This window comes from Danio rerio, chromosome 23 (assembly GCF_049306965.1).
Source record: "Danio rerio strain Tuebingen ecotype United States chromosome 23, GRCz12tu, whole genome shotgun sequence".
NCBI classification, from domain to species: Eukaryota; Metazoa; Chordata; class Actinopteri; order Cypriniformes; family Danionidae; genus Danio; species Danio rerio.
The window spans coordinates 9,236,498-9,259,000 of NC_133198.1; the positions used below are offsets into that span (position 1 = coordinate 9,236,498).

The 22,503-nt window shown below is 37.0% G+C and overlaps 1 protein-coding gene across 3 annotated transcripts in view; it reads left to right on the forward strand.

Annotated features, from left to right (window-relative positions):
• Positions 1–22,503, forward strand: part of cables2b (Cdk5 and Abl enzyme substrate 2b) — a 52,215-nt gene that overhangs the window by 16,352 nt on the left and 13,360 nt on the right. For 2 of the 3 annotated variants that reach the window (XM_001920838.8, XM_073939836.1), the window contains exons 2-5: positions 8,267–8,359; positions 13,696–13,773; positions 18,718–18,826; positions 18,998–19,151. In XM_001920838.8, the coding sequence (XP_001920873.3) occupies positions 8,267–8,359; positions 13,696–13,773; positions 18,718–18,826; positions 18,998–19,151 (434 nt within the window). Of the gene's footprint in view, positions 1–8,266; positions 8,360–13,695; positions 13,774–16,737; positions 16,988–18,717; positions 18,827–18,997; positions 19,152–22,503 lie in introns of those variants that run through there. The other variant, XM_073939837.1, reaches the window with a different exon arrangement.

Here is a 22,503-nt window from a genome sequence, read left to right on the forward strand (position 1 = left end):
GGAAGGGCATCCGCTGTGTAAAAACATGCTGGATAAGTTGGCAAGAAGTCGACAAGAAAATGAATGAATGAATGAAAAATAATAATTATAAAAAAATACAGAACACTCAGCAAACTAATATGGCTGATAAGAGCCTTTGTGTAACTTATATTGTCTTAAACAAAATAATTATCTAGGGCTGAGCGATTAATCGTAAAGTAATGGAAATCGACATTCAGAACCTATAATCGATCAAAATTTTCCAGGATGATTTTTTTCAATTACTTTTCCTATGTGTCACGTAACCCCAATCTGTTAAATGTTGTGGCTAATTTCTGCTTCTGTGGCCACTTTGCAGACTCATCTGATCTCGACGATGGTATGATGAGTAGAACGATGTACTCATTCTTGAGCCTTACTTTGCACTACATTGCACTTAAAATGCACTAAACGAAGCTGCCCCAGAGATGCCTTTAGACAGCATATAAAACTTGTCATTGAACTATGAGGGCCAAAAATAAATAAATAAATAAATAAAATAATCGTTCATTAATGGCAATCAAGAGAAAATATTAAATTAATTGAAATTTAGATTTTAGGCAAAAAGCCTAAAATTATCCCAGACGCTACACAAAATATCATGGCGTTAAACGTACAGCTGTGGTACTCCAAAATGGCTAAAACAGGTGTGAGACAGAAGTGTATATCACCTTTGCCTGCAATTTTTTAAAATCCTTCTTTGGTCACTGCATTAAAAGGCACCGTGTCTTTAGCGAGGTTGTGCGTTATGGCATTAGTTATCTCCTGGGTATGGTTGTGTCAGCTGTTTGTAAGTTCTTTCTTAAACTGGAAAGTCTACACTAAGGGCTTTGTAACTACTAGCTGGTTTGTAACTAAATTTGTTAACATGTTCTTAAAGCAAACCGTAGTTAGTAGATCGTATGCTCTCGGTAAAGTCATATCGGTTAAGTCATAGTCTCATTGAATGACGTAATATCCAATATCCAATAAGAAGCATTTAAATTGGTAAACTGCTTTAGCATTCTGCAGCTAATGCATCTATATATAACTGTCCTATGAAAATGAAATGACAAATTATTATATTTGTATAGTAGTACCTTACATTACAGTCAGTCACTACAGACAACGCACATACCTGCATTGCGAGCCGTGAATGCACGCAAAATGCACATGAAGTTATCAAAACATTCAATTTTAATTTGTTGTGACTTTAAAACAAAAATATTCCCATATTACTGGTGTCCTGTTTTTCTTTGATATCAATTCATCTATTATTGCTTCTAAAGCAGCAGACGCCATCATTTCACTCGTCTGCGCTTTCCTGTTTGTTTGTTTAGGCATTCTGCATAGTTTGGTTGGGAAATTCTGATTGGGCAGAATGAAAGTGTGCTCACTTAATTGGCTAGTTAGACTGTCACACACAGATGCCATGCACGAATTTACTCTGGGCGGGGGAAATTTGATAATACATATTTCATATTGCAGCCTCTTTTTGCGATTGCGATTTGATTTTGATTAATCGCACAACCCTATTAGCATCAAAGATACAACACATGAAACATTGTCCAAACTCAAATCAATTAAGTTAACTTAATTGTTTGTTACAAATTTTAGGTTTACATATTTTGAGTTGTCCCCAAAACACTTGTTTCAATTCATTTTTAATTAGTAGTTTCAACAAGCAGAAAAGGTCATTTTCTGAGTGTGATCAAATGTGTTGTTCTTCTGCATGATTCATTCAAACACGTCTATCTTTGACCGGACACACACCCACTCTGATGGAGTCTGTGATTTGGTCCCGCCTCACCAAGCTTATCTCTTAGTTTCCCCTCCATCCCATTTTCTGGGTTTGACTTGGACTCAAATGGATTGGGGGATTTACGAGGAAATCAAGAGAGAGAGACAAAAGGAGAAATGAAATGTCGGGATCAAGTGAGCGACAGATGGGCAGCGAGAGAATGAGGTTTATACAAAGCTGGCGGCTGCTCCAGAGATAAATAAAGAAAGAAACTTTAAGTCATTTGCCTTCAGTCTCTATCTTCAGCTTTACTTGCTTTCAGTCGTCTGCACGCAGGTGCGGTCCCTCACCCGGGGTTATGATAACAGTCATTTGGATCGTGCATATCACCACACAAATTGGGGAGAGCAGATGGAGGGTGCGAATAGGGGGGGCTGTTTGTGTTTGTTCTGCACACTAGGCTTGTGTAATACTTTTCAAACCAAACAGAAGGTCTGTGTGCCCTGGTTTTGTGCCCAAAGCATGTGGCAGAAATATGCGATGCTCATGTAGGGAAAGAGGGGTTTAGATGAGACAGACTGAAGATTATGTAACTGTAGTTATGGCAAGACATATAACCCTACAGGCTGACTTTGTACGGAATTTTCAGGGAAGATTAATTTGAATCCATGGATTCCACATAATATTTAGGCTTTTTTTTTTTTGAAAATTAAGAATTAGTTGAGGTGCCATTTTAAAGAAATACCCCAATAATTGATAATGAAACTCTTTTTGCACATTTTTAACAGGCACTAGATGAAATGCTACAGAAATCGAGTAAGATTTGCTTGCTCAGCCACTTGATATTCAGGCTTTAAAGCTTGATCTCCCAGTTTAATGCTGCGTAATCCATGTTTCCCAAATTATTGTAGAGCTCTCTTGGCACCATTGTACATTCCTGCGCATGAGATATTTGAGTCGTTTGAAAAATACAATCTAAAATTACCCGTGAAAAAATGCTGCAGCGCAGCAGTTCTTGACCCATTGCTTTTCATAATAATCTTCTGTTTTACAGTCTCTGCCTAATATGGAGAAAATCTGTGAAAGGAAAAATATTGATGGAAAGTTATTATTATCATAAAGATGCTCTTTAATATGTATGGTGTCCAAAAATATTTGCACAGGAAAGAAAATTGTGTACAATAAAAGTCATGGGGAGCGAAGCAGTGGCGCAGTAGGTAGTGCTGTCGACTCACAGCAAGAACGTCGCTGGTTCGAGCCTCGGCTCAACCAGTTTGCATGTTCTCCCTGCGTTCATGTGGGTTTCCTCCGGGTGCTCTGGTTTCCCCCACAGTCCAAAGACATGCATTACAGGTGAATTGGGTAGGCTAAAATGTCTGTAGTGTATGTGTGTGTGTGTTAGTGTGAATGTGTGTGTGGATGTTTCCCAGAGATGGGTTGCGGCTGGAAGGGCATCCGCTGCGTAAAAACTTGCTGGATAAGTTGGCGGTTCAGTCCGCTGTGGCGACCCCGGATTAATAAAGGGACTAAGCATACAAGAAAATGAATGAATGAATGAAAAGTCATGGGCTGGTATAAGGGTGCTTTCACACCTAAACTTTTGTTTCTAAACCTGTCTTGTTTGCCCAGTTAGCGCGGTTCGTTTGGCATATGTAAATCCAGCAATCGTGCTCGGATCCACACCAAAACAATCGCTCAGAGATCGTCTGAATGAGGTGGTCTCGACTCAATTGTAACGAACTTTGGAGCGGATTGATTTTAGTGAGAAAGCGATACGATCCGAGTTTGGCTATATCACAGTGTTTTATGGATATGTAATAGGCATACGGCTATATGAAGAGAGAATTATGAGTTGGGCGAAAGGTCATTTCAGATATTCTAAGTCTCCTGGAAGTTCCGGGAGTCTTTTGCAAATGTACAGAGACTCCTGGATGCCCGCAAACAAGTGATAATCTCCCGGAAATTGCACGTCCCCATCCCAGTCCTCAAATACGTCTCTCACCCCTTTCCAACGCATCTCTCTTTGCACCCTGTCAAACACCACCAAAAAATATCACGGTGTCAGGGTATTGTGATTACTGCTCTAAAATCTATTCATTTTCAATTACTGGGTAAAAAACAAAAACTGTTTTCCTCTTTGAACACAATATATTTGATTTCGAGAAACATTTATGTTTTGGAGCAGTAAACATGTCAGGCAAAATAATTTAAATAAGTCATTGACTTCTGCTGCTGGAGATCCTCTTGTCATAAAAAAAAAAAAAAAAAGTAAATAAAAATTTTTACATATACCATAGGAACGATATAGCACAAAATGTTAGCCATTTTAAAACCTTGACTTTTCCAAACCGCAGTATACCTTGAAAAAGTAAATCATCCCATGCCCATACAACACATAAAGTTGTTTATTTATGTGTTTGCAGGTTTATTTGCTTTTTTCTGTAAACTCTTGACATAATGTTAAAAATTAACATCTGAAAATAGAAACAAAGCAAAATAACACAAAAATACAATATCTTGTACACTACCTGACAAAAGTCGTCATCAATCCCAGTTGATCATTTGGAACAGTGGCAGAAAGTAGATTTTTCTGCTGAATCATCTCTTGAACTGCATCCCAATCATCACATATACTGCAGAAGACCTATTGAAACCATGGACCCAAGATTCTCATAGAAATTTGTCAAGTTTGGTGAAAGAAAAATCATGGTTTGGTGTTACATTCAGTATGGGGGCGTTCGAGAGGTCTGCAGGGTGTATGGCGACATCAACAGACATTTGTGCTGCCCATTACATTACAAACCACAGGAGAGGGCAAATTCTTCAGCAGGATAGCGCTCCTTCTCATACTTCAGCCTCCACATCAAAGTTCATAAAAGCTAAGAAGGTCAAGGTGCTCCAGGATTGGCCAGCCCAGTCACCAGACATGAATGTTATTGAGCAGGTCGGGAGTTAGATGAAGAAGGAGGCATTGAAGATGAATCCAAAGAATCTTGATTAACTCTGGGAGTCCTGCAAGAACGCTGTCTTTGCCATTAAACATGGCTTTATTAATAAGTTCTTTGAGTCGTTGCAGTGATGTACAGTATGGATGCAGTCGTCCAGGCTCATGGGAGACATACACAATATTAGTTCTTTTTTCACTGCACCATGACTTTATATTCTATACTGTACATTATTTCTGTTAGGTGACAAGACTTTTGTCTCAGCAAAGTCAGACCTTACTGTCCTAAGTAAATCATTCAAAATTAAGCCATGATGATATTTTATTTTGGTAAAATAAGTGTAATCTAGAGGCATTTGTCTTTCATATAAGCCACTTCTGATACAAAGTGATCAACTAGAAGTCAAGTTATTATTTGTTGTACCTAAAACTTGGATAGGCGACACAACTTTCGGTAGGTAGTGTATAAAAATATAAAAACACAACAAAAAACAATGAGATAATGACAAAAAAGCTATTTAAAGCTATATACATGTACACTTTTAAAATATGTTCTTAGTTTCTTACTTTTTATGTATTACAGGTCCTGTGTCATAGTGATTGAAAAGCCAGTTATAGTCACATTATGTAAGTAAAATGTTGAAGTTGAGTGGGCAATGAGCTGTAAGGAAGGTGCAGCGTGAAACAGGTCCTGTCCAGTTTTATTAGCCACAATGACGCATTCCCTTCAGGAGGGAAACAGTCATTTGACTCACACTTCAGCCACATACATAGCACGTATAAAGCAGCACCTCCCAAGAAATGACCAAACAGTGCTTGACTCAACAGGAACAAACTGGTGTATAATAATAGATGTACAGGTATGGGCTAACATGAATCCTGTGATTGCTGGTTTTTGTGTTTTGTTTTGGTTCATTTGTTTGAAGTCGTTTGGGGTTAAATACCAGTCTGCACTTGAACTGTTTTGACTAGTGCACCGATGTCGCCATTGAGTAGCATGTATGTTGTGTAGAATTCAGGTCGAGACTTACGTAACAACTCCGAGATGAGATGTAGAACTTCATGAGTAATAGTTTAAAGATTGCGGTCTCGATTACAACACCCGTGCTATAGAGCTGCACGATATTGGAAAAAATCTGACATAGTGGTATTTTGTTTTGCTGCGATATATATTGCAATAAGAGTATAATTTCACTAGGTAATTTGCATAGTTCTATTTGGAAAGATTTCATGAATTTAGATCGACTGGGATGATCTGCAAATACATAAATTACTGTATAATAAATTACAATATAACATGCACAAATAAAAGTTAAATAAACAGTGCTTTATGGTTTTCTGGGGAGTGTAGCGGATGCACTTTTCACTGGAGAGTTGTTCAAATGAAATACATTTCTTTCTATGGTTGTCTGATCACTAGATTAGACTAGTAAATGGCATAAATGGCACACAAGACTAAGAACTCCAATCTGAGAGTGTCCGCGTGTACAAAAATTCAACAATCAATCAAGTGTAAAATAGCACGGTCAAGTAATATTTAATCATATTTTTGTCTTTTAATCTTTAATAATCTAATATAGCGATGTGACAATTGCAGATACACACAATTTTGATATTGATGCTCAAACTAGATATTGTTCATTCATTCATTTTCTTGTCGGCTTTGTCTCTTTATTAATTCGGGGTCGACACAGTGGAATGAACAGTCAACTTATCCTGCAAGTTTTTTTACGCAGCGGATGCCCTTCCAGCCGCAACCCATCTCTGGGAAACATCCACACACATTCACACACACACTCATACAACTACGAACAATTTTGCTTACCCAATTCACCTGTACTGCATGTCTTTGGACTGTGGGGGAAACCGGAGCACCTGGAGGAAACCCACGCGAATGCAGGGAGAACATGCAAACTCCACACAGAACTTCGCCCTGTTCGGCCCTACTATGTAATAATATTCTTAAATGAAAATGATTCAGCTGTGTCTATTAAAACTCTTATAAGTGTGATCGCCAAAAATATTCACAGTGACTGATACAGAGAAAGCAGTTGGCATTTATAGGTATTTTCTACATCACAGTGTGGTTTTTCCTGTTACAAAAAGTCATGACAGAAATACTGGCATACAAGATCATAGTTTGGATATAAGTACATCTGTCTGTCATAGCAATTAAAACTGAGGATAACACTAAGGGCCCTATCATACACCCGGCGCAGTGTGGCGCAAGGCGTGGCGCAGTAGTCTTTTGGTAGTTTCAGCTTGGCGCAAGAGTCGTTTTGAGGCGTTGCGCTACACTGTTTAAATAGCAAATGCATTAGCGCTCATTTGTGCGCCCATAGGCGTGCTGGTCTAAAAAGGGAGTTGTTCTGAGGCGGACCGCTGGCGCGTTGCTATTTTGAGAATCTATAATAGAGTTTTCATTAGACCAAAACAAACCCGGTCTAAACTCCGGCGCAGAGTTGCGACTCGCTTACGCACTGCTTAATACGCACAAGAGAGCAAGAGGCAAATATCTTTACATATGAAAAAATGTAAATATTAAGGATATATATAGTATATAATAAGAACAGATATAGAATATAAATATAAAGGATTAAAACATTACAAAACATATTATTTTCTAGCCTACATAAATATGAAAAATCACTGCTTTTATGTCTTCTTCATCTCGGGAGGCTTTTTCAGTTCATTCATAACAATTTGCTTTTGTATAATGTTATTATTATTAGCAATATTATTTATTATGTCCATATTTATATTTGTTTTGTTAAAAACAAGCTTAGATTTGCCCATCTGTCAGTTTTTAGACCATATGGGGCACAGCATGTGTTTTAGGATATAACTCAGGTTTTTGAAGACATTTTGTTATTATTATTCATTTATTCGTTTGTTGGAATTTAGAACTGAATTTTTAAATAGTTTTGAAACGAATATTTGCGCTTACCACCGAAAGTATTTATTTATAGACTAATTGATGTCTGTGCGTAAAGGTTTCCCTATCCAAGAGCGAAAGTGAAAGTAGTTCCATTATCTCTCATTCTCACGCAGTAGATGCTCTGTTTAACAGTTTCCTGTTAAAAAACTGTTAACTGTTTGCTTGTGAAATGCTCATTTTTCCACTTAGACTTACTTTGTGTCCTGTAAATAGTGAATGCGCTCTTGGCGAGACGCAGCTGACTCTTAAAGGGAATGGGAGATGAAACTGTAATTGGTTTATTCTCAAAACACACCTATAACTCATTAAGAAAATAAACTCAACCCTTTTAGACCATGCGTCCTGGCGCAAGGCAGATTTCCCGTCTTTAAATTAGCAAAAACGCGTCCTGACACGCCCTGAAAGCGGTTGCGCCTTGCGTTTTGCGCTCTGCGCATGGACCGTCAAAATAGAGCCCTAAATCTGTAATGTATCAATTACATTGTTACACTAGTAGGTGGCGACTGTTAAATGTACTTAACATTAAACAATTCGCAAGATTAAAAAAAACAAACTTCAAAAGCCAAATGTGAATGGGTGGCTAAATGATTTTCTGCATAATTTTCAAACGTGTTTCATTGTTTTACCCAACTGTGTGTGTCCTCAGGAGCCGGAATGCGTCTGGTTCTCCTCGTCCACGCTCTATGAAGAAAATCCACTTCATCAAGAACATGAGGCAGTATGACACCAGGGGCAGCAGGTGTGTATATTCACCTCTCTGTGTGCGTGTGTGTGGCTTTTTGAGTTGTTAATGCCAGTGATAACAGCACAGGGTGTGTGTGTGTGTGTGTGTGTGTGTGTGTGCGTGTGTGTGTGTGTGTGTGTGTGTGTGTGTGTGTGTGTGTGTGTGTGTGTGTGTGTGTGTGTGTGTGTGTGTGTGGGTCTGCTTTTCCCACACTTGTCTTGTTTTCCCTTATCTGTGCTTAAAAACAAACATTCTGCCTATCGTCTTCATTCTCTTCTCAGTTTGGCAAGAGTCCATTTACACTTGCTTTATGATGCAATTTGTTATGTTAGGAGGATATCATATCTGACAGTTTATACACAGATATTGAACACACATTTTGTACTCATTCTACTTGTACTCATCAAACGGACCATGTCTTTGAAATGTAAAGGCAGATTTTGTCTAACAAAATGGTTTTAATTTTAAAAAGATAGAGAGGATGAATGATAAAAGGATTAAGATAACAGTTTCTGCAAAAATAAAAATCACAATAAGAGTGTTAATAATAAAATTAATAATACTTATTAAGCTTAGATCATCATAATATTAGGGATGTAACGATTCACTGTGAGCTGGTTGAAAATCGCTTAAAATATGTGACTATTTAAATCGATAGAAATGTTGAACGAATCACAATACATTTTATATGCTGTGTTTACAGGCGCAAACTCACTTTACCTGCACTTTAGCGGCAGGCAAAAGGAGGGGCGGCAGAGTAAAATGACTTTGGTGAAATGCGCCACACACTACACCAAACTGTGTGCAAATACTGCAAAATGATGTTTAATAACAGAACAATGAATATAATGCACATAAACACAAAAGCACAGTGAAAAACTCCTGTCACAGACGTCTATACACAAAAACTATTAACAAGCCAAACCAAGTGGACCGGATGATTTGCAGCTGTGCTTGCTCTGACGTGTGCTACAGAGATTACACAGTGCATCAGTGTTTTTATAGCAGATAGAAGATAGAGAATTTTTTTTTCAGACTGAAAGAGAAAGTTGTTCTGTTACAGAACCAGGTATAAGTTTATTTTTGCCCTCTCCTTTTCAAATTAGTTTATGTGTATTTAAATAATTAGCTTATTATTATTATTATTGAATATTTAAAATGTTCAAGATTATCTATTCTTAAGTATATCTGTTGTGAACACCAGCGATTCACAACAGAATCACTAGCAGATCGCTAGGAAACACGCAGTTTGCTGGAGAACTACAAATCTGACGGTATATGGACTACAAGTTCCAGTCATGCAACACACACAAACACACCTGCTCCAAATCTCTATTGATTAGACTCACACCGCTGATGCTGCTCATTGACTGATTACTCCACACATATCGTCACCTTGGAATTATAAGGTTCTATCTGCGTTCAGAATGATTTTGAGATATTGAGCTTCAAAGTTTTTGCATTCCATAGCAAACATTATGTGTGTAACATTTGTTTTTTTAAATAAAAAGTCTTAAAATAAGGATGCATGCAACGCACGTAGCTTTGCATTCATACTCCTGTGCGCTGTTTCTGTTGCTCTGCAATAACATTTCCAAAATGGTAGTTGGCAGTGAGGTGTTAATGTTCCTCTGTGAGTTTCTTCGCTGGTGTTTTGTTTTTTCTGTTTTTTGTTTTTTGTTTTGTTTCATTTATGTACAAATGGTTTAAACTCGTTCATTTTGAGGCAGGAACCGGCAGACGTGCAACAACATTAACCATGAGGTAAACACAAAACAAAACTTAACATCCGGAGCTCCTTCACAGGACTTCACACTTGTAAACAATCGCTCCATCAGCTCGCGCGGCTCAAGGCCCCACCCACACTTGTCAGCGATACCAAGCCGACCAATCACAGAGCTTGCGCTACGCATCGTTGCGATGTGTAGTTACATTTTTATGCCAGAAAACATAGATTTTCTGATATTATCTTTTAAAAATGTAAAATCCCAGCACAGTCACAGTTTTAGTTTGTTTATATTAATGAGTCTTCTTTAGTTTGTATTATACTCTTTTTTATATTATTTATTTGTTTTTAAAATAGCAAATTAGTTATGGTAGTAATATATATTACTTAACAAAATATGTGCAGCATTTAAGGAAAAAATGAAAGGGCTTTTCACCTTAAATTTGTTTTAAATAATTTAGTTTAAAAATTGTGACTAAATCATATCATGAGATTAGTATGGTGAATCGTATCGAATCTTAAGTTAGGTGATTACCCTCCTCGGAGGAGGACACACACACATTACCCTACTCGGAGGAGGACACAACACACAAACACACACATTACACTCCTCCTCGGAGGTCTGTAAACAAAGCAGCACGCTTCGTGTATCAACGTGGCTTTACACGCTATATAAGAATATAGCGAGTTAAACTGATACAGAACACGTTGTTAAAAGTAACAAATCACAACTAAATACATTTGCAAGCTAGAGTAAACGAGACAACAACTTTAATCGCACATACTTACACTTGTGAAATGGAGGAAGAAACCGATCCATGTTCTGACATAGTCCATCAGTACTCTTTACTGATCCTTCCTTTTAAAAACGGCCGATGATCAATTCTTTGTAAGTGTGTGTGTGTGTGTGTGTGTGTGTGTGTGTGTATGTGTGTGTGTGTGTGTGTGTGTATGTGTGTGTGTGTGTGTGTGTGTGTGTGTGTGTGTGTGTAAGTGTGTGTGAGTGTGTGTGTGTGTGTGTGTGTGTGTGTGTGTGTGTGTGTGTGTGTGTGTGTGTCTGACTTTTTTCTGTGTTAGAGGGCGGGGCAGCAGGTTTAAAATCTCACGGGTTTGCGCGCAACTACTTGTGTTTCGTGGATACGTCATCGCAAAACACCCAATGACTCGTTATCAAGACGACTCGTTTGAAGCACTATGAGTCAACACTTTTATAGATGAATCAACAGTTTTAAACACTGTACACTTATAGATTTAAGCCTTAGCTAGATATTTCACTTCACTTAGAGCTGTGTTACACACTACGTGGAAGGGCATTTTTAAAAACCCATAATATGAGCTCTTTAAGGATTATGTGACACTGAAGAATTTCAGCTTTACCTTCACAGAAATACATTTTCAAAGCTATCCAAACAGAAAACAAATAATAAAATGTAACATTTTTTAACAACACTTATCTGAAATGTGTTGAAGCAGAACTTTTCAGCACAAATTATTTTAGAAGCATTTATTGAAGAATGACAGCAATAATGAACCCAACAATCAGATATGACTTTAGACTTGCATATCTATTAATTGGAGCTTTAGCACAGAGTCTGCTCCGCGTTAGGAATGACTGGATGGGATTTGTGTTGTTCTCTAATGGAACTGGTTGTTCTCCGTGAGATCTGGCCCCATTCCATCCAAAGAATGAGAGCTATGTTTACTAAAGTCCCATTATAAACTGCCCCAAATAGACCACGGTCCATATTTTCCGCTTGTGTTCCCAGGCTTTGGGCTTTCACACACAAATACGCACGTACCTACTCACATTCACAGGGTCACAGACAGGGCCAGGGCGGGAGAAATAAAACTGATAAGATATTTTCCAGTACAGTAGATGATCAGCGATCCTGATAATCCTGGTGTTCAGTGACCTCATCTATGGAATAAACACAGATGCTCAGTATTATAACTAAAAAAGGCCAGCTAATGCTGTGGGCTATTAACTGTTCACTGTGAGAAACAATAGAGCACTATTCCAGAATTCATCATCATTGATGATGGTGTGCTATGCAAAGTCTTTGAAGTGATATTTATAAATGACCAAAAATGAATTGGCTGATAAATTACTCGTTGCCATCCGAGTTATATGTGCTATGCAACAATGTGTTATGCTAACTCGATTAGAACGTACTGTCCGATAACTGATTAATTAACCAATAATTTTTAATGTGGATAACAATAGTAAACTATGATAAACTGCTAAATGTAATAAATTCATATAAATATATTATTTGTATTCATAATTAAAGGAAATAAAAGATTGTAACTCTCAAAAGAACCAACGAAAAAGCTGTTTTAAATATACTCAAAACTGATGTATCTAAACTATGTGAAATATCAACACAATTTGGATCTTAACTGACATTTTTCACCTGTACCGCATGTCTTAGGACTTTGGGGGAAACCGGAGCACCCGGAAGAAACCCACACGAATGCAGGGAGAACATGCAAACTCGACCTTCTTGCTGTGAGGCGACAGCACTACCTACTGCGCCACTGCTTTGCCCTATATATAGGGCATATTATATATATATATATATATATATATATATATATATATATATATATATATATATATATATATTTTTTTTTTTTTTTTTTTTTTTTTTTTTCATATTCCTTAAAAATCTGTGGCTAATAGATATTCATTTATTTGTTTATTTTTCTTCAGCTTAGTCTCTGATTTTTCAGAGATGATTAGTTTTTTTTTTGCTTTCTTCGTTGATTAAGTAAAGTGACCAGGTAATGCAAAAGTTGACATCTAAATGGATGTTTTACTGATTGTTTCCATCTATCAATATTGATCAATCTGCAAAGGCAATCAAATTAATACTAATACATAATTATACAAATATATATATATATATATATATATATATATATATATATATATATATATATATATATATATATATATATATATATATATATTTAGGTAAACTTGAAGTATAAACAAGAATAAAACAATTCAAAAAGCCAAATCCTACCAACATGAACAGATCTGCTGCCTGAAAATTATTTAAAAAAGCACTACTTGATATAAAAATAAAAGTCTGTTGCTGAAATAACCAATAAAATTATTGACGTAATTGCCCTGACTCACAGTCACTGTCATTTCTCTAGCCATTTCTTTACTGTCATGCAGCCGTTGATAAAGGAAATGTCAGAAAAATTCTCTAGACTGCTGCCACAGAGCATCAGTTTCTTCTCAACTGCCATTTAACCACCCTGCCACATGTCTTGGGTTAAAATGCAGTCCATATATCCACAGCCTACCCAAATTTCACCACACTTCCTGTCTATTTGTGTGACAGAAGTGAGAGAGAAGTGTTCAGTGAGGCAGATAGTGCAGGTGTTTTGCCTTTGTGTGTGTGTGTTTTTGTGTGTGTGTTGGGGGGGGGGGGGGGCATTTATGTGTTTCTAAGGCTGTCGTTTGACCCCTCTGCTGTGACAGCTGTTGTGTTTGTTTCTGATCTGAATGTACAGAGAGATTACTGTGTGGTTTGTGTGTTGAAATGTCCTGTCTATGTGTGAATGTGTGGTAAATGTGCGCTATGTTAACTAGCTTGTGTTCACATTGTAGGATCGTGTTGATATGCGCCAAAAGGTCTTTGTGTGCTGCCTTCTCTGTGCTGCCATATGGAGAGAGCTTCCACATCAGGTACTTGAACACACACGCACACACACACACACACACACACACACACACACACACACACACACACACACACACACACACACACACACACACACATGCTTGAATATTGAAATGAAAAGGTATTTTTCTTTGGTTATTGGCAGGTGCCATTAATGCCATGTGCTAAAGCAATCTCTGTTACACCTGATGGCTTTTTACAATATAAAGTAATGCCTTTTGGAGTACACAATGCTCCGGCAACATTTCAGAGGTTGGTAAGCCTGGTGTTGGGGGGTGCCAGGATGTGACGTGTATCCAGTGACATAGTTGTTCATTCAACAACGTAACAGGAACACATCAATCAGATAAAACAGGTTTTTCAGTAACTGACTTAAGCTAATTTAACTGTTAATTTGCCCACATATGCAAAAACAACTGGAGTTTATTTGGGAAAGATTGAAGGTACCAGTAAATGTCAAGATTGAAGCTATCACCTCCTTCACTATCTGGGAATGGCAGAATATTATCATAGTTTTTGCTAAAACTTTTCGTCAGACCTTGTTAAGTAATATTGTCATAAACTGTGTAGTTTAACACAATAAAAATAAATAAAATTAATAAAAACAAGTTACACAGTTATCACAGTAATTTTCACATATGCTACAACCATACTAAACCCTCTTTTGAATCAGGTGTGTGTCACTGTTCATAACAGATAAATATATTTTCTGTGCTTTTAAATTCACTTAAATTTTACAGTTAAAGGATTAACTGTCATTTACACATATGTTTATTGTAAAAGCAGTGGAACTATGTTTATATTTCTACCTTGCATAATGTACAACTTCTAGAAAATTATTGTATGTTATAATAACTCCATCCATATGAGTGGTGTATTTTATAATGCATATGCAGTATTTATTGTTTGTAAAACTATTATACTTCAGTTTCATCATATCATTCACAATGACTTACATGTGATTCACACGGGGCTTTAGCATCAACGCTTGACGAAGCGCCTGTCTGAAGTTAAGACTCATGCGATTGTCAAAGCATCGTCAGCCAATAAAAAAAGTTCTCAAACGGCTACTATCTGAGCTGGGGAATTTGCAAAAAAGTGATCTGATATGGCTGACGCTTCCTTTGGCGCTTGAAAGTTGAGAAATTGCCAAATTCTTCATGGGTTAGGGTTAGACAATTCAGTACGGAAACGCTTGACATCACCCATTTTAAGTATTTGGGAAACGTTGACGCTGACGCCCCGTGTGAATGTTGTGTGAAAAACACAAATTTTCGTTTTTTTTGTTTGTTGCAGAAAGATATAGTTTACCTAAAAAAAATAAAAATAGAAAATAAAACATTCTTACTATTTAAAAGGTTAGTTCACCCAAAGCTGTTATCATTTACTTATTCACCTTTACTTTTCACAATCTTGTTTAACATTACTTTTTCTGTATATTTTGGAAAATTCAATTCAATTCAGCTTTATTTGTATAGCGCTTTTACAATGTAGATTGTGTCAAAGCAGCTTCACATAAATGGTCATAGTAACTGGAACAGTGTAGTTCAGTTTTTTAGTGTTTAAGTTCAGTTCAGTTCAGTTTAGCTCAGTTCAGTGTGATTTAATCATTACTGAGAGTTCAAACACTGAAATGTTGATACCAGCAGCCGTTGACTTCCATACTATGTTTTTTTCTACTATGGAGGACAGGGGTTACGAGTGAGAATAAGAACATTCTTCAAAATATCTTCTTTCATGCTCAGACACAAGGTTAAGTAAACTTTTTTGGGTGAACTATCCTTTTAAATAGTAATTTTTGTACATCCAGATGGTAGCTGTAAAACAAAAAGGTGTGTGACTATCAGTAGTTGTAAACAAGTTGGGACCCCCTGGGGGGTCGCAAGACAATGAGAAGGGGGTCGCTTGGTGATTTCCAAAAATGTCATATTTTATTAAACCATTAGAATTATCATTTCACACATAACCTGCAGAATATTAAATAGTTTTTAACTTGTAATGCCTTATATATATGCTTAATATTTAATAGTTACATAAACATGCAAATAAAGTCATCAACCTTCCATTGGATTGCGACCCCTGGGGTTATTAAACTAGATTAACATCACCGCAATAGCATTAGTTGCAGCAGATTGATTTTACAGTACAATGTTAAACTTTATGGCACTCACATACATTAAAAATAAAGGCCACAACTGAACAAGGAGGAAAATCTGCTAAAGTCTCCAAAGTTAAACCAAGAATAGTCTTGTGCTATAAACATTTTGCTCATTAAGTGAGATTAAATTAAATTAAACATAAGAATAATGATTATAAAAATAGACAGTTGAACTTTTTTGTGCTGTCAATAAGCTTGTATGGTTCCTTTTGGTGTGTGTGCACTATTGTGTGCAATATCTGTATGCTTATAACCACCTCCGAGCATAGAGGGGGTCGCAAGTCACTGGTGTTGTTATTTTAAGGGTCGCGGGCGGAAAAGTTTGAGAATTCCTGATCTAAACGGCTGATTCATTGAATCGTTTATTAAGACAAGTACTTGCCACCATCTTCTATATTTTGACAGATACAAAACACCAGCACAAATACACGATTAGCAAATTATTGTTTGATTAACTTTACATTAAAACTCAAAAGTTCTCACATTTATTCAGAGCTATGCTAAAAGAATCATTGGTGGAATCATATCAGATGGAGAATCGTTCAGTGGGAAAACTAAAATCACAAGCCGAATAGTTTCTTGTGAACGATTGTGAGCCGTCACCATTCATAGCTGTCACTGATTTGCCTAAATCTCAAATAGAAAGATAAACTCATAGAGAGATGCATTAAGCTGAATGTTCCTTCAGTGGGGTTCCTCTGCTTTCCTCTTGGGGATTCGTGTTCAGGGTTAGATTCAGTTGAATAGGGCAGGGAGGAATTTTTCCCACATCCTGGAGCTGGACATGGCATGACACAAACTTGACCCTCTCTTCTTTCCCACCCTCTACGTTATGGCTACAGATATGCTTAAAGAAGCATTTGGATATTGGGAAACTGTGTCTTTTACCTCATATTTTTGGGAGATGGACATTACACTGCCATGTTATGTAAGGGCTGTAAGTCTGTAGATAAGGGATGCTGGAGGGAGTAAATATGAAGAGCAGTGTGCTGGGAACAACACTCGTACTTACTTCTATCTCGAAGGAAATGCCTGATGATTGAGTTCTCGGATTGAATTTGGTGAGTTAAAATTGACCATTGAATTGGCTTCGTGTTGGAACTTGTTTGTTGCCTTTTTCACCAGACAGTGTTAAATTAAATGAGATGAACATGTCTTTCTGTAAACAAGGTTTTTCTTAAGCGCTTTTATTTGAAAATAGCTTATAGATTTTCGTGTATTTTAATCGTGGAGGTTAGAAGTTATTTAGGGAGGGTAATTCCTCAAAGCATTTGATTGGACAGCTTGGTGAGTGCTAAATAAAGTCAGAGATGTCGGCATGTTTTTCTTAGAAGAGCATAAAAAAATGCTCAATTTACACACATTGGCTAAAATTAAATAGTAAAATTATGACATCATTTTCTCACCCTTTACTTGTTGATATGAGTTTGACATGCTAAAATTACTTGATTTAGAGTTTAAATTATCTCTACATGCCTCCTTATTCATTTCACTTTTTGTGTGCCGTGTATTAGCTTGCTCAATAATCATGAACAAATGGGTCAGGGTTTCATATATTACAATTAGTTTTCATAATTTTCAGAGCCCAAAATGAAGGATTTACCCAATTTATCTCTGACCACACCATAAATAAACAGTTAATTATTTCTTAGCCACAAATTTTAAATGTGTGAAAACATGGAAATATAGCTGAATACTATAATTTTTATTTAACAAAACATATGCATAGTCATATGTCCTGGCTAAAGGTCACAGATCACCAGTTAACTACACATAAATGGGGAGTTATTCTTCCATTAAAGCAATGTAATTGTAAATAAAATGATAATTAAACCATGTTAATGCAAAAGAAAGCGGGTAAAAAACATACTGTGTGATAATGAAAGGATGATCACACACGCATGGTTAATGATAGACCCATAAATTATCTTTTCAAAGAATGGTTAAACCGAAAGCTACTGGCGCTGCTTACAATAAGTCAACTCTGGAACTCTTGAAAGCAGCAAGACTGTAGGTGCATGTTTCTACCTTTTTGTTTAGTCTATTTGAAAGAGAATCGATCGCATCAGTTGTGTTTCTAGACACAGTTGCTTCACAAAAGGAAACGGGAGCGCGCACGCATTATAAACAGTCGCGTGCATCACCATCAGCTGTTAGCGCGAGTGATTATCCTCTTATTCGGTATTCACCTGCTTTGCTCGCGCGAAGTTGCGAACGCAATTATTTTTGTCAGTCGTGTTGCTTCTCGATCGCCTGTGCATGCATATTGGACCATCCTTATTGTCGAACCCTGCTTTTAAGAATTATAACCTGGGAAAATTATTTTCAATCAGCCACAGTGGCTAGTAGGAGTGTCTGTCTTACATTCCACCGCCGAAATCTACCCGCATTTGGGGGGTGTTAATGTAAAGCCCTGTATATATATCTCAACAACAAAACTGTGGCTAGTGAAAATGGCAAGTGGCCAGTAACGTTGAAAAACTACCAGCCACAGTGGTAGTTTGACTGGTGGTCAAAAAAGTTAATGTCAAGTCTTGCTTACAATGTTATTATTTTAAAATACAACAAGAACATTTCCTGTGTTTTTATTTTATTTAAATGCAAGTCGTGTGAAGATTAATCCATATTATGTTTTGTTTTAAATAATATTTTACATCAATGTCTGTGCATCCTTTTTCTTTTGATTATTATTATTATTATTATGATTATTATTATTATTAATAATAATAATAATAATAATAATAATAATTCAACAATTGAAAATAAGCATCTGTCCCTGTGTTTGTGTCAGTGACCCACTTCTGGATGCTCAGCGGAGGAGACACTCGTCGGGAGGGATCTCCACCACTCTAGAGATGCTTCCCGGGCTGGAGGGTGTGGAGCTGGGCCTGTACGGCAGGGTAAGAGTCTTTCATCCTGTCTCTGAAGCTTTCAGTCAGTCAGAGAGTCGACCTGCTCAGGAATGACAGCTTTATGTATGTCTTTATTTGATGCACCCGGGAGGTTAAAGTGGCTGTCAGGATGTCTCAGCTTGATAGATGGCTTGTTCTCTGCTCTTGTTTGTTGTACAGACAGTGTCGTACGCTCAGTTCCTGTACCCAACTAATGCTCTGGATCGTCACAAACCCTCGGTGGATCTGACTCTACCCCTGCCCTTTTCCAGAAACAGCATCCCTCGCAGTTATCCGTCCTCTCGCCTCAACAGCACCGTCGGACTGGACCTGGGTATGATACACTTACACAAACACCAACATTCTGGAGCTTTTTAGTAGACACAATGATTTTTTATTCTGTAAGAAGACCTGTTTGCTGTTTTCATTATTGGGAAATGAATACTCAAGGGTTAGCTCATCCAAAAATGAACATTTCCTCACTTTCAGCTTAGTCCCTTTTTATTTATCTGCCGTCGCCACAGCTGAATGAACCGCCAACTTATCCAGCGTATGTTTTACACAACGAATGCCCTTCCAGCTGCAACCCATCGCTGGGAAACACCCATACACACTCAATCTCACACATACACTGCCAATTTAGCTTACCCAGAAGTTTAACAAAAGAAACTCAAACAGGTTTGGAACAAGTAGATGATAAGAAAACAATGGCAGAATTTATTTTTAATAGGGCTGTGCAATTAATCGAAAATCCGGTTTCGATTACAGCTCATAACGATTATGAAAAACCATTAATCGAGATAAACGATTATTCCATCATATACCGCCTATATCCAGTTCCACGTGAAAGTGACTGAAAGATGTGCTGTAATGTAACTTTTGCAGCATGGGATGCGCATCATTCATATTTTTTAAAATCGCGAAAGAGCACGTACTGTTGTGTGTGTGTGCGCGCTGCGCTTAGCCTCGGACAGGTATTGTGTGTGTGCTTGTGTGTGACTGTGTGCGCGCGGTCCGCGCTTAGCCTCAGACAGCACACGCACATCTAATGCCATCCTAATGCGAGTGCTTTAATGTTCAATATATGCACGTTGTTTAGTGATTATTCATATTAATCCTCATTTGTGTAATAAACAAACAAGTTGAGAATCAAAAAGACACGTGAAAGAGAAACCATATCGGAGCTATTCACTATTCTTAAAGTGACAGCGTGCGATATTCCTGCTGCTGTTTTTATTATTAATCAAACAACAAAAGGACAAAATCCACTCGCTGCTCTTGACTGAAGGACGTTTTTTTCTTACAGTGAAGATGCTTAAAACACAGTTTAAACAGATTTAATAGCTAATTTCTAATAACTGATTTCTTTTATCTTTGCTATGGTGACAGCACATTATATTTTATTAGATATTTTTCAAGATACTAGTATTCAGCTTAAAGTGACATTTAAAGGCTTAATTAGAGTAAATAGGCAAGTCATTATGTAACAGTAGTTTCTTCTGCAGACAATCAAAAATATATATTGCTTAAGGGGGCTAATAATATTGAGCTATTAAAAAAGGTTTTAAAATATTTAAACGTTTTTTCTTCTAGCTGAAATAAAAATAAGCCTTTCTCCAGAAGAAAAAATATTATAGGAAATACTGTAAAAAATTGCTCTGTTAAACATAATTTGGGAAATATTTGTATATGAAAATAAATTCTCAGAGGGGCGAATTATTTTGACTTCAGCTGATAATCGTTTTGAATAATCGGGATCACAATTATGACCAAAATAATCGTGATTATGATTTTTCCCATAATCGAGCAGCCCTAATTTTTAATAGAACTCTTTAGTAGAACTAACATTAGTAGATCTCTTTAATACTATTCGGTAAAGATGGTTTCAAGAGTTCACACTTAGATATTGCTTGATAATATTAGAAGGTTTGGCATGCTGTCCCAGGAGAGAACCCTGAGGTGGAAGTTAATTGAGCCCAGGACTCCCACCTGGTTGATGAGCATGTAAGGGAGTACGAGATCAGGTAGTTCTCAAGAGCTCTGCCTGGTAAAAGGAGGAGATAGGGTGGACAGGGGGATTTTTTAAATAACAAAGATGAGGGAGTAATACTAGAGGGGCTATTTATAATGAATTTTGATTCATTTGTTTGGCTTACTAATGATTACGGATGGGACAACAGCCACGATCAATCAGATCACTGTCAAGGTTGGTTGCTAGAAAAAGGACCCAGTTGCAGCAATGAACTATACAAAGGGGTTTATTGACAGAATAAGGCACAAGTAGACAGACAAGGGAATAACAAGGTCCAAACGGTAGGGGCAACATCACAGGGAAGCCAGTGGTAGAGACAAGATGGTTCCAAAAATGAACAGCCAGCCAGGAGTAGGAACAACAGTGATCAAAACCATCATGGAGCAAGCCACATAAACTCCAGACTGGCAGACCAGGGAGGTCAGGACACAGGATAGGACTGGGAAATAAGACAGGAAGCAAACATGCAGCAATAATATATAATAAAACTAAATCTAAAATAAAATCAAATATAAAAACTAGAAGAGATGGACTGACTTGGGCAATCTGATAAAACAAAACTAAAGACTTCTAGAATCTTAAAGAAAGTAATTAAACAAATCAAACAACAAATAATAATCCACTACTAATAAGACTGGGACTGACAGAAAAATGAAGTAAATACTAGAAACAAACAAAAGAAAGTAGTAGTTACAAACAAACAATAAGTAGACAAGTGAACTAAAATAGGCAAGACCAAAAGCTCAGTAAAGATACAAGGCAAGGATACAAGACAAGCTCACGTGGAACAAACAAGCTAATAACTGAGAACACACAGCACATTATATAGAACGAAACACACGTTAGACGGGTAAAAATAAGCAGGATAACAAGGTCTAAATTAGAGGGCGGGGTAATTGAAAACAAGGAGGAAAGACAAGAGGAGCACATGACCAACACAAATTAAGACACAGCAATGTAAATAAGCACAGGACAAACAGGCAATAAATAAACACTGACAGGACAGACAGGACTGCCAGGTCAGGACCATGACAATCACGTGCTTCTCTTGAAATTAGTTTGTGAAACTTTACTTAACGGAATGAACATGGGCAGTAATGAGTGTTGAAAATAAAAAATGTAAAAACAAATTTATGTTAAAAAAAATCACTGGGAAACACCCATACACTCCCATTCACACACATAGACTATGGCCAATTTAGCTTATGGGGGTAGCCAGAGCACCCAGAGGCACCATGACTTTATATGCCATACTGTACATTATTTCTGTTAAGTAACAAGAATTTATTCCAAGCAAAGACAGACCTCACTGTCCTAATTAAAAAATAGAAATCAAGGCATGATCGTATCTTATTTTGGTAAATTAAGTGTAATCTAGGGGATTTTGCCTTTTATATAAGCCACTTCTAATGCCAAATAATCAACTAGAAGTCAAGTTATTATATGTTCTTCCTAAAACTTGTATAGACGACAGGACTTTTGCCAGGCAGTGTATATTTTTGATTACGTTTTATTTCTTTTTTTTTTTTTTATTGCTCCTTCGTGTAATTACTCAGCATGTAAAACATGTCAACAACATAAATACAATAATACCAAAGAAGTTTCTCAGGGATAAAGTGTCATTTCATATTTTTCTGATGTTTGTTCATGCTTA